Source organism: Asterias rubens, chromosome 11, assembly GCF_902459465.1.
Source record: "Asterias rubens chromosome 11, eAstRub1.3, whole genome shotgun sequence".
NCBI classification, from domain to species: domain Eukaryota; kingdom Metazoa; phylum Echinodermata; class Asteroidea; order Forcipulatida; family Asteriidae; genus Asterias; species Asterias rubens.
This window is the reverse complement of record NC_047072.1, coordinates 13361467-13374098: the sequence shown is the minus strand read 5'-3', so window position 1 is coordinate 13374098 and position 12632 is coordinate 13361467. Positions and strand designations below refer to the sequence as shown.

Genomic DNA, 12632 nt, shown 5'->3' with positions numbered 1-12632 from the left:
CAGATGAGTAATTCCATTTTTTTTTCATTTTAAACCAGGCTGTTACTGGTGGGCATTGGATCATTCTAGAAGACATTGACTACGCTCCGATGGATGTTGTCTCCGTACTGGTACCCTTGTTAGAGACTGGTTCCCTGTCTATGCCAGGGCATGGTGATGTCGTCAGGGCGGCGCCTGGTTTCCAGCTCTTCGCTACGCAAAGGTTAACAGCTGGGCATGGGGGTTTCTTTAGACAGCATGTTTCCCATGCTGCTTTGCTGGATCAGTTGTGGTCCAAGGTCCACGTTGAGCCACTCTCGAGGGAAGAACTGCAACAGGTAATTGAAAGTCTACGCTCAAACTTATTAGCAATAATAATAATGGTAATTCGGGAGGCTAGTTATCCGCACTCACAGCTGAGAAGCTGAATTGCGAAGGATGCGACTTTAATGCGTTTGAGCAGTAGGCATGCGAGGGCGCCTTTGGCAGCCAGCCACATCAACTTATATATGACCACAGAGCACAGCCAAAGATAGCAAGTGTTTGATTTTTCTGATGGGAGGAAATTGGATGGCCTGGAGAAAAACCCTCATGGCATTGGAGGGAACCAATGCACAACACTTATAGATCGCTTGTAGTAGAAGTAGAATATAATGATCCACACAAACTTGCCTCAAAATTGCACGGTTTTCGTTTTACATCGCAAAGAAACACAGTCGACCATTTTGTGGAGTCAAAATTTTGACTCCATAAAATGGCCGACCGTGTGTGTTCGCGACGTAAAAGGAAAACCGTGCAATTGCGAGTGATACTTGTGTGGATCTTTATATTCTACTTTCAAAATATCTATCCAACGATATGCATTTTATAACAAACGGTTTCAAATACTTTTAAAAGACCAACTCAACCGATCCAAGGCAACGTGTTCCTTTAAGGTATATCAAAGACACACTTCTAGGGGTTACGATCGAGCAAGGCTTTCTGGGAAATAAACCAAAAAATAAAATTACAGTGAGATCGGACATCACTGGGAATTAACAAAAACAAAATTTTTATTTTTGTGTGTGTGTGCAAGTCACCAGTCACACAAGGCCTGAAGGCCACTTCAAGGTGTGGGCTACAATAAATTTTTCCAGGGGCCATTGCCACCTACTCCTGGGGTTTAAACAGGGTTGCCCCCTTTACAGTCCATATGTATAGGCTTGGGTATCATCAATCAGAAGCCTGGCTGGTAGAGCGGACAGCACTACATTACAAACTTTACAAAGCAATTATGGTTAAGTGCTTATAAGGACACATGTCATGACCGGGACTCGAATCCACACTCTGCTGATCAGAAACACATGGGCCAAATTTGTTAGGGCTGCTTAAGCACAAAAAGTAACTAAGCATAACAAAAATATGCTTACCAGAATAAGGTTACCTACTAAACTACCATGTCACATGTACAATTTGTGACTGGTATCCTGCTCAGTTCTGTTTAGCAGACAAATGTTAAGCAATATTTTCTGCTTAAGCAGCTCTATGAAATTGGGCCTAGAGCTTGAATCCGGCGCTCTTAACCGCTAGACAGTGACACGCCACTAAGCCACTAAGAGATTGCTGTAAGTAACAATTAATTTGACCTCTCTCACCAGGTTGTGGTGACCCTTTACCCCAAGTTGACCTCCATTGCTGATAAGCTTCTTGATATATTCTGCATGTTGTCATCGGGTAGCCATGAGACGCAGGACACAACGGAGGAAAACACCATGGAACAGCATGGGCGTGTAGTGACACCAGCCGAGTTCATTGGGCACCAGGGACGATTAATATCAACCAGGTATGTAGCTACAATAAGTTTATTAAGCCATAAGCAGACAATATTGTTAATCTTGTTAAGGCAGGGGATGTGATTCCTCCGTTTTTATCCGGATATCGTTTTTTTTTTCACCTACCAATTTTTAGTTGTTTAATTTTCTATTTTTTTCAATTATTTTTTTTCATAGTTAAAGCCATTGGACACTTTCGGTAAACAGTATTGTCCAAGGCCCACACTTGTGTATAGCAACTTATATATAAAATAACAAACCCGTGTAAATTTAGGCTCAATCGGTCATCGGAGTCGGGACAAAATAGCGGGAAAACCCACCCTTGTTTCCGCACGTTTCGCCGTGTCATGACATGTGTTTAAAATAAATCCGTAATTCTCGATATCGAGAATTGATATTGTTTTAATGTTTTCTCAAAAAGTAAAGCATTTCATGGAATAATATTTCAAGAGAAGTCTTTCACCATTACCTTATGTAAACCCTGTAAATTATTTGTAAATCTGTGAACTTTACATTTTTTTTTCTGTACAGAAAGTGTCCAATGGCTTTAAGATTAAATTCATGAAAACATGAAGATAAACCCACATTGACACCCACAAGTTGCAGAGTTGAGCTTTTAAAACCAAAGTATATGTTTGTAAGCAAGCTTTGCCAAGCATGCTTTTTTTTTTTGCGCTTACAATGTTTGATGCTTTGTGCCCACATTTCAGTTTTTTTTGTCAATAGCCTATCACATCCCTGGAATCCCACACCAGTAATATGCCTCATTACACAGATTGTATGTAAATACAGAGCTTGGGTATGTATCGCGTAGTTTAATAGTTTGAAACATGCTTGACAGATTTGACAGCAAATATTTGATATGTGACCCATTTTCAGGGATTTGTTGAAGTGGTGTGGTCGGATTGCAGCAAGCTTTGATGCTTCGCAGATGCACCAAAGCGCTAACCAAGTCTTCATGGAGGTATGGAAGGAGACAACAGGGCGGATTAAGAGTTATGGTGTCATTATGTTTGAATATTTTAATTTGCAGCAACAATCGCAGCTGCCAATTTTTGGGAAGGGGGGGGGGGGCGAGATAGGCGAAATATTCACAGGTTGACTGTTTGATGTGTTAAAGCACATGATGTGACCCAACATATTATAATATTTGAAATAACAAACCTGTGAAGTCGGTCATTGGACTCAGTAAAAAACGGGTGGAAAAATCCATAAATTTTTTCACTGGTTTCAAACACTGAATTTTTGACTTTTTTTCAAAAACTATTGCATTTCAAGCAAACATATTTCAAAGGGAGTTTCCCACTACGACCATCTTTATACTCTGTACGTTGTGTGCAATTCTGTGAACATTTATATTTTCACTCTTACCAATCTTATGCACACCCTTTAAAAGTACAGGACGGCAGTGCACATGTCATCACTCTGAAAAAAACCACTGATGTATTTGGGAAATTTAGCTGTTAGGAAAAAATAAATAAAAATATGAACACAAAAATGTTGTGCTGTTGCTAGATGGCATCACCCCATTCGCACATGTAGGGTCGACTGCACAGATGTATTGATGTTTGATTTCGCTAGCGCATTTTTCATGTGGTGCCCGCGAAAAGTAGTTTCACACGCTCACTTTAACGTTCAGGTAAATTTGCGTAGCTAAACCTCTCTAGTGACCCTTGAAGTTTTGTGGGTGCCTTTGACATACACAAAGGGATACTTTGTTAATTTGTATGTTTATAGACGAGGTGACTTATGTTTACATTCAAACCGCCCTCTGTTGACAAAACACTGTATGCGTCACGTTTCGCCGTTCAAAAAGACGCGTAGTCATGGTAAGATTGCATACACTCTCTAGCTGGCTGCCAAAACACAGGTTTTGCCCGGCAGTATGCGCACGAATCATGTTATGGTTTACGAGTGATGTCAGAGGTCACATCGTCTATTCTTTGATTCCTTCTGAAGGCCATGGACTGTTTCTGTGCAGTCCTCCCAAAGCCTAGGACCAGATTAGCCGTTGCTGAAGCCATTGGGGTGAGGCTCAACATTAGCCTGGAGAAATGTGGCTTCTTCATCAAGAGCTACAAACCCAATATAGACATCCAACAAAAGTCTGTGACTGTGGGAAGAGCCAGGCTATCGAGGAAGGAGGACGATGTGCCGAAGATTATCAGGTTAATACAAAATTAAATCTCGACATTCTTTTGATTTCTTTTTTGAAAACATTGACATGACAATTTCCTTACATAGTTTCTGCTTAATATTCTTGTTAGCTGTTCCTGAGTGTTTTCTCTTTGGATTTTTTTTATGTGGCTGATTTTTATATTTGTGTAAAGCGCTTTGAGGCATTGCATAAGGCGCTTTATAAATGTGCATTTATTATTAATAGTATGTTTACCTGGTTTAATTTCCATTGTATTACAACAGGTTTTTTAAATGGAATACCACTGGATTTCTTTTGGATTACAATGTATCACTGGGTTTCCATAGACCTTTTTGCAATATCCCGTTGCGCAAGCGCTCAAGCACTAACTGTTGAATGAGGTGCATGCTGGTCTAGCTAGCGATCAAGCTAGCATGCACCTCATTACACGCCAGTGGTTTTCCCTCTTGTTCATCATCTGTTATGCTGTTGTTTACTTTACTTGTTTACTGTTGTTTTCTCTTTAATCCTCCAGACAAAAGCAGTCTCGCTTTGCCTTCACCAGGCAGGCAAGCATCCTCCTTGAACGCGTTACCGTCTGTATCAACAACAACGAACCTGTCCTACTGGTTGGTGAGACAGGAACAGGCAAAACATCGGCCGTACAGTACCTTGCTGATCTTACAGGTCAAAGGTTAAAGGTCATCAATATGAACCAGCAGAGCGACAGCACTGACCTGTTGGGAGGGTAAGAGCTTTGATTTGAAGTTCTCCAGGAATAATAGCCCAATTAAAGTAGCTAAGCATAAAATAATTATGCTATCCAGAATAAGGTTACCGTGTCACATGAGACAAATGTGACTGGGTTCGAATCCCACCCGAGTAATATGCATGTGATTTTTATTTTTTTCACAGAACTTGGGTAAGTACTAAGTATACAGTGCTTACACACATCGGTGTATATGGGTAAAAAAAACAAAATGAATATTCTTTATCCTCGATGCAAATTTAACATCTTTTAATCGTTTGCAGTACCCGCTGCTAAAACATAAGAATTGAACTGCATGTAGCCACTGGGCAATCTCGGTGGTCTAGTTGGTAAGACACTGCTCTAGAATTGCAAAGGGTCGTGGGTTTCAAATCCCACCTGAGCAATATGCCTCGGGTAAGTACTGAGTAAACATACACACATCGGTGTATATGGGTAAAAACCAAAATGAATAGCAGCAAATTGTTATGCAATGCATCCGGCTTAAGCAGCTGTATGAAATTGGGCCCAAGGTTTGTTTTCATGATTCAATGGCTTGACTATTTTGAATCCTCTGTGAGCCCTTTATGATGAAATAAAATTTGATTATTCAGTTTTTTAATCATCTGTTATCCCAACCAATAGAAACACTTCCACTCTACAGTCTCCAGTGACAATGACTAGAGCAAGCTTGTCGAAAAGTTGATTCCAATTAAGAAATATCTCCGCGTTAGTGAAGTAAATAAACAAGAATTACTCTTGATCCATAAGCTAAAGTAGTAGTCCCGGCCAATTTTCTACCTTCCGTCCAGTTAGTAGTTAATAAGCAGGACTGTTCTTTTCAGAACTGGAAAGTCTCCCAAATTCTGAATATCTACTCCGCGGTGTAGTAGAATATAAAGCAAGACAAGTTCTCTAAAAGAACATAATCTACCTGGCAGGTAGATACACACGTGGTGTTACCGCAAACCAAATAGAAACACATTAGAAGGTCAGCTGTTGTGTTTTTCCTTCATACAAAGAGCCAAAGGGGATGCATCTGTAACATTAGCTATTTCCATTATACAATTGTTGCACGCTGTGACGGGGTAAAAATGAGGGGGAAAATGGAACCCGAGGTGAAGCCGAGGGTGCCATTTCCCCTCAAGGGTGTACAAAATCCATGGACCCCAGTCACAGCGTGCAACAATTGTTTTGTTACACCTTTGTATAATTGTTATTCCTCTTCTCGAAGTTCTGTTGTCATCTTCAAACATTATTACGACAGACTATTCATTGTTTAATTAGCAGACGAACAAGAAACAATTCCCTCATACCCGCGGTTGTTTCGGACACAGCGCTGGAAATTGACCAACGCTGGGAACGATCAAGGTGATGTACACCGGTGTACATCACTTTTAATGCTACCCAGCCCGTCGAGCCATGTAACATGCGTTTTTGTTGCGCGTCACATGATTGGTTCTCGACCAATCAAACTTCACAGTTTGTTACCGAGGTATAACAAAAATCTTTGTTTTTTAAACAGATTCAAGCCAGTGGACTTCAGGCAGCTCATCTCTCCGCTGCGCGAGGAATTTGAGACGCTGTTTCTGCAGACGTTCTCTCGTAAGCAGAACTTGAAGTTCCTGATCCATCTGCAAGAATGTTTCTCATCACGACGATGGCAGGACCTGCTGAAGTTAATCAGTCACTGCCAACAAGCTGCAATGAAGAGATTTGAAAAAAGCAGCCATGATGGTATGGTCAATATAAAATGTTGTCGGTAACAATCTAGAGTATGCAATTTAACATCTGGAAGGTTCATAGGGCTTCTTCCAATGGACTTAAGGACAACCAGGCCCACTACTTATTTCTAGTGGTGTACATGTACATTACAGAATTGGTCAGAAAAAACTTGTCTATGATCACAGATTTACATATAAAAAAAACACGGTCTAATGATGATGATGGTAGAAACACCCCATTAAATATATCTGCCTGAAATGTCATATTGGATGAGAAATAAATAAAAATAGTTTCCCAATTAGAGTTTATTGCTCAGTGAGCGTTTTATTCATTTTTTTTTTTTTGCATCGATGTCATTTGAAATGTGTAATCGGTTTTTCACAATTTTCTCGTGACCCCGCTGGCCGATCGATCTCAAACTGCTACAGGTTTGTCAGTTCATGTATATGGTGATTTACATAAAGTGCTTAAACTGCCAGCAACTGTTTCGTTAGCAAACACCAATTCTGTATTGTTCCTTTAACTTTGGTTCCTCATTTCAGAAGAGGCAGGTAGTAGCTCGGGGAAAGAGAGTCCAGCTCAGAGACTGCAATGGCGATCCATCGGAGAACGAGTCCTTAAACTGAAGACTCAACTGCAGCATTCTGAAAAAGCTCTGGCCTTCTCGTTTGTTGAGGTAATCTTTACCACTACAGGGTTCTGCCAAGGATTTCTTTAGGGGTGGCAAAATGTTTCCCTGGAAACCATTGCGAGATGGATCAGTTACATGCTAGATCAAATCAAAGAAGTGCTCAAGCTTATTTTTTCTTAATGTGTGTTAGCACTGTATGTTCTGTACTTACCCGAGCTCTGTGAACAAAAAGGCAATTACATATTCCATCTATCAATAATTATTGTTATTGATGATGGTTTTTGGGTGGTTGCCTTGTAGGGTACCTTGGTGCAAGCCGTGCGTAACGGGGACTGGGTGCTTCTTATTAAAAGCTATGCTGGTTTTTACCTTTGTCAATAATTATTGTTATTAGTGATGGTTTTTTTGCTGGTTGCCTTGTAGGGTACCTTGGTGCAAGCTGTGCGTAACGGGGACTGGGTGCTTCTTGATGAGATCAACCTGGCTACTGCAGAGACGCTGGAATGCCTGAGTGGTTTGCTAGAAAGCACCCGAGGGACAGTCACACTCCTAGAACGAGGGTAATACGACTGGACATTTAAGTTGAAACATTCCCCAACCAGAAGGATTCTTTGCGCATTCATTTAGACCTATTCCATAGGCCGCCCTCTCTGAAGCCAAACAATCAAACTACCAGAACGAGGGTAACACTAGTTGACGTTGAAACATTCCCCAACCAGAATGATTCTTTGTGCATTCATTTAGACCTATTCCATAGGCCGCCCTCCCTGAAGCAAAGCAATCAAACTACCAGAACGAGGGTAACACTAGTTGACGTTAAAACATTCCCCAACCAGAATGATTCTTTGTGCATTCATTTAGACCTACTATTCCATAGGCCGCCCTCCCTGAAGCAAAGCAATCAAACTACCAGAACGAGGGTAACACTAGTTGACGTTAAAACATTCCCCTACCAGAAGGATTCTTTGCGCATTCATTTAGACCTGTTCCATAGGCCGCCCTCCCTGAAGCAAAAAATCAAACTACCAGAACGAGGGTAACACTATTTGACGTTAAGACATTCCCCAACCAGAATGATTCTTTGCGCATTCATTTAGACCTTTTGCATAAGGGTCATCGCTGAGGCAAACATTGGGTCCAATGATAGTTTTTCTTTTCATCTCACTGAGGACCCTGGTGGCGTCATATGCAAGGGGTCTGTACATCTGTTAAAAAAAAACATGGGCTTTGTGTCACCTACAGGCCTCGAATTTCATTTTTCAAAAAGCAAAATGTTGGTCAACGGGAAACTTTTGAAGGGCCACCACTGGTGAAAAGCATGCACAGTTTCCGAGTTTGTGGCAAAACTCGATAAATCTGTAATGGAGCTTTTCTGTTATGTGATTTCTTGCAGTGATTTGGATCCTATTGTTCGACACAAGAAGTTCCGACTGTTTGCTTGTATGAATCCAGCTACCGATATCGGCAAGAAAGAATTACCCCCAGGCATCAGGAATAGGTAGGTTTCCCAAAGAAATGTTTTCTGTAGTGTTTTACAATTTCTTAGAAAACATGTAAAATCTGAATATCTTTTATTATCACTAAATTCACTTGTGGATTTACCAATTTAAAGGAACACGTTGCCTTGGATCGGTCGAGTTGGTCTTTGAAAAGTGTTTGTAACCGTTTGTTATAAATTGCATATGATTAGAAAGATATTTTAAAAGTAGAATATAATGATCCACACAAGTATCACTCTAATTTGCGTGGTTTTCCTCTTACCTCGTCGCCAAACACGGTCGGCCATTTATGGGAGTCAAATTTGTGACTCCCATAAATGGCCGACCGTGTTAGTTCGCAAAGTTAAAGGAAAATCACGCAATTTCGAGGCAAATATGCGTGGATCATTGTATTCTACTTTTAAAACATCTTTCCAACCATATGCATTTTATAACAAATGGTTACAAAATGCTTTTTATAGACCAATTCGTCCGATCCAAGGCAATGTGTTCCTTTAAGTTAATGTAATTTGTCGTTTACAATTTATTTTTTGTTGCTAATTTTTAATTTTTTTTTATTCCATTTTTTGTTGCTAATTTTTTTTTTTTTAATTCAGCCAGTCTGGCTGCAAGAGTGTTTTTATTGTTATCAAATAAACCAAAACTAATAATCAAAATAATCTTTGGCGCTAACAGTTTTGAGGACAATTTGCAAATAATATACAACAAGTGTGCAATTAAACTCATACTTCTAGGGTTTGTTCAGCAAACTTTAAAGGTTTTTCTCTAATTTTTGTGATAGATTTACTGAGGTGTACGTAGATGAGCTGGAAGAGACACAGGATCTGAAGATACTTGTTAGTAGCTACCTACAAGGGCTGTCCCTCTCTGCCGATAAACTGGACGGAATCGTGCAGTGAGTATCAATCCATATTTCCATTATTATACCATGTATTCACTGACTCAACGCTCCAAAATTTGATATTGGAGTCCAATATGGATAATTATTGGACACTTCGCAGTGGTGTTTCTGGAGGTTGTTTCCAAACCTATTTTTCGAAACGAGGCGAGGGCGTCCTTCACAATGCAGCTTCTCAGCAATGATTATTAGCCTCAGAAGAAAAGAGACTCGTAAAGAACTGGGCCCGATTTCATAGAGATGCTTGAGCAGAAAATACTGCTTGATACATTTCTGCTTAGCAGAAATGGGCAGGATACCAGTCAAAATTTGTACATTTGACATGGTAGTTTGGATGGTAACCTTATTCTGATAAGCATACTTTTGTTGTGCTTAGCTGCTTTTTGTGCTTTAACAGCTCTATGAATTTGGACCCATGCAAAAGTAGTTAAATTTTCCCATACGATATTTTTCAAAGATAGCTTCCCCTGGACCCAATCAGAAAAATTTGCTACGGTGCAAGTGTATTTCACAGGTTAGCAGAAAAATTCGGCGGCCATATTGGTCGTTCACCATGGATTTGCATTGTGAGGTCATCGTGCAGTAAGCACAGGAAGGTTAGCATGCCTTATCGTGTGCTTACGGTCAGCAGCGCTATAAAATGGAAATCGCTCTATGAAGTTGGGCCCTGGTCCAATAGACTGATCCATTAGGCTCTGCCCACAATGCGCGTTTGTGCAAGAACATGTGAGCCTCTCCAATGCCTTTCTGCACAACTCTGCCGCGCGCCAAGCATACGCGCACGCATGTCGGACTTGATTTGTCGGACCTTCATTGCGTTGTGATTGGTCAATACGCAATGGGAGGGAGCTTAATGGATCGGTCTATTGGAGCGGCAAACTGTGTTGTGAATGGCCTCTGTATATATTCTGACATGAATGTCACTTTGACTATTTTCTTTTCCCTAAAATACACCATACCAACTATGACTATGTACTGAGATTGGTATTTATTATTGGTGATAGGTTCTACTTGGCCGTGCGTAAAGAAGCTCATGTGAAACTAGCTGATGGAACTGGGCACAGACCACACTACAGGTAATATTTCTTACAATTCCATGAAAAAATGTAGTGTTCGTTTGAGTCATTTTCTTGCAGGCATGGAATTTTCATTTTGCAAAGGGCACTTCAAGTGGAAAATCTTCACATCTATGGGAAACTATTGAAGGGGCACCAAGGTTGCCACCAAGGCCAAGACCAGGGGCAGTAGAGGCGTTGGCCTCGTCATATTTCCAGGCTATTTCTCGTGTTCGAAAATGTGAAACAACGATTTTTATTTCATAGAAAAATGTAGTCCTCATTCAAGTTATTTTGTTCTCCTTTATAGGGAGATGCATAATTAAAATTGCCAGAGTGATTTTAGATTCTTTTTCCCTGTGTATTGGAATATAACATCATCAGTGTCATTCACATTTCAGCAATTATTTCCTTATAAAGGAAACTGTCAACTATAATTTCTGGTTTTCACTCTGTGCAGTTTACGTACCCTGTGTCGTGCCCTACGCTACGGAGCCACTAACCCATGTGGAGGCGTCATGAGGTCACTCTATGAGGTCAGTACTTACCACAGGGAAAAGATTTTTCCGTTTTAACAGGATATAATTTTTGGTTTTAAACCACATCCCTTTTTTAACTTTGATCAAATTCATAAGAAAATGAAGATACAAATCATATGGAACACCCCAGAGTGCAGAGAGTATGGCTTTCAAAACCAAAGATAAATGTATGCAAGCAGGCTTCGTACCCGCAAGCTTTTGCGCTTGCAAGCTTTCATGTTTTGCACCTGCAAGCTTTCATGCTTTTTTTTTTCAAAAGCCTATCACATCTCTGTATCCATATTCTACCCACATGGTATCCATTGACCTTGCAAGTCTCAGCTATGTTTGTATTTTCAGGCCTGTTAAGGCAAAGTGACACTGCAACGATAACGAAAACGATATCGATCACGACACAAAGAGAACGCATTCTATTGGTTGAAATGCTCCACGCAGAATACGCCTACGGTCATTCAACCAATTGAGGGCGTGCATTGTTAACATTCTCGTTGTCGTTCTCGTTATTGAGGCCTGTGTGACCGGGCCTTTATGGTGCATGGTTTTGTTTCCTTCACATGGTTGCAACCCAACGTTCTCACTCTATGGGGCATCAGGTTGGCTCAGTGGTTTCATTCCCTGCCTTTCACTTCTGTCGACCTGGTTCAAATCCCACCTTGGACCTTAAGCCTAGTGTGCTGGTTGGGTTTTTAGACCAATATTGATGTTCTTTTTTCCTGAGTTCATGTCATCTGAATGCTGGCGCTAAAAAATGGTAATTCACTGGTTAAAGGCACTGGACACTTTGGTAATTACTCAAAATAATTGTTGGCATGAAAACTTACTTGGTAACGAGCAATGGAGAGCTGTTGATGGTACAAAACATTGTGAGAAACAGCTCCCTCTGAAGTAACTTAGTTTTAGAGAAAGGGGTAATTTCTGAAGCCTTTGTTTGTGGATCTGAAAGCACACAAAGTAATGCAACAATGATTTTTTTTCTTTTATTATTCTCTTGCAACCTCATTGACCAATGATTTTATGCATATGTTTGGATACACCATGTGAGAATACTGGTCTTTGACAATTACCAAACATGTCCAGTGCAAAGTTACATCTTCACTTTAGTTGAATTGTTATTGATGTCTTTTCCCCAGAGCTTCTGCCTAAGCTTCCTAACGCAGCTCGACCGCACCTCTCACCCATTGGTCGAACAACTCATCTGTAAGAAGCTGATTGGCCGAGCCAATGTCAAGAGCATCCTGGGTCATCCAATCCCACCTCCGACAGCAGGGATGTTTGTTAAGGTGGAGGGTTACTGGATTGGGACCGGTGACGGGGAACCGTTGAAACAAAAGGGTTATGTGATGACAGCGTCTGTCAGGGCCAATCTGAGGGATCTAGCTCGGATTGTTTCAGCAGGGTAAGGTTTTTTTTTTACTTATACTGTTGAAATTATAACTAAATAATAATAACAAATTAGGTCTTGAAAACATGTGACAAAACTCAAAAGTTTTGAGAAGAGATTTGAATTTTGTGGTTCAAAGACGAGATTTAAGATTAAGTGGTAGAGAGTTCCAGATGCGTGGCGCAGCTGAAGAAAAAAAACCTGTCACCTTAGGAGTGTCAAGACTTGG

General features: G+C 40.6%; 1 protein-coding gene across 1 annotated transcript in view; it reads left to right on the top strand.

The window, feature by feature from the left end:
- The window catches only part of LOC117297069 (midasin-like), a 96870-nt gene that overhangs the window by 2479 nt on the left and 81759 nt on the right, over positions 1 to 12632 (top strand). Inside the window, exons 5-17 of the mRNA XM_033780197.1 lie at positions 39 to 317; positions 1617 to 1801; positions 2670 to 2754; positions 3750 to 3958; positions 4463 to 4675; positions 6201 to 6412; positions 6943 to 7076; positions 7455 to 7591; positions 8425 to 8529; positions 9312 to 9425; positions 10433 to 10504; positions 10944 to 11019; positions 12153 to 12418. Of these exons, the coding sequence (XP_033636088.1) occupies positions 39 to 317; positions 1617 to 1801; positions 2670 to 2754; positions 3750 to 3958; positions 4463 to 4675; positions 6201 to 6412; positions 6943 to 7076; positions 7455 to 7591; positions 8425 to 8529; positions 9312 to 9425; positions 10433 to 10504; positions 10944 to 11019; positions 12153 to 12418 (2087 nt within the window). The remainder of the gene's footprint in view (positions 1 to 38; positions 318 to 1616; positions 1802 to 2669; positions 2755 to 3749; positions 3959 to 4462; positions 4676 to 6200; positions 6413 to 6942; positions 7077 to 7454; positions 7592 to 8424; positions 8530 to 9311; positions 9426 to 10432; positions 10505 to 10943; positions 11020 to 12152; positions 12419 to 12632) is intronic.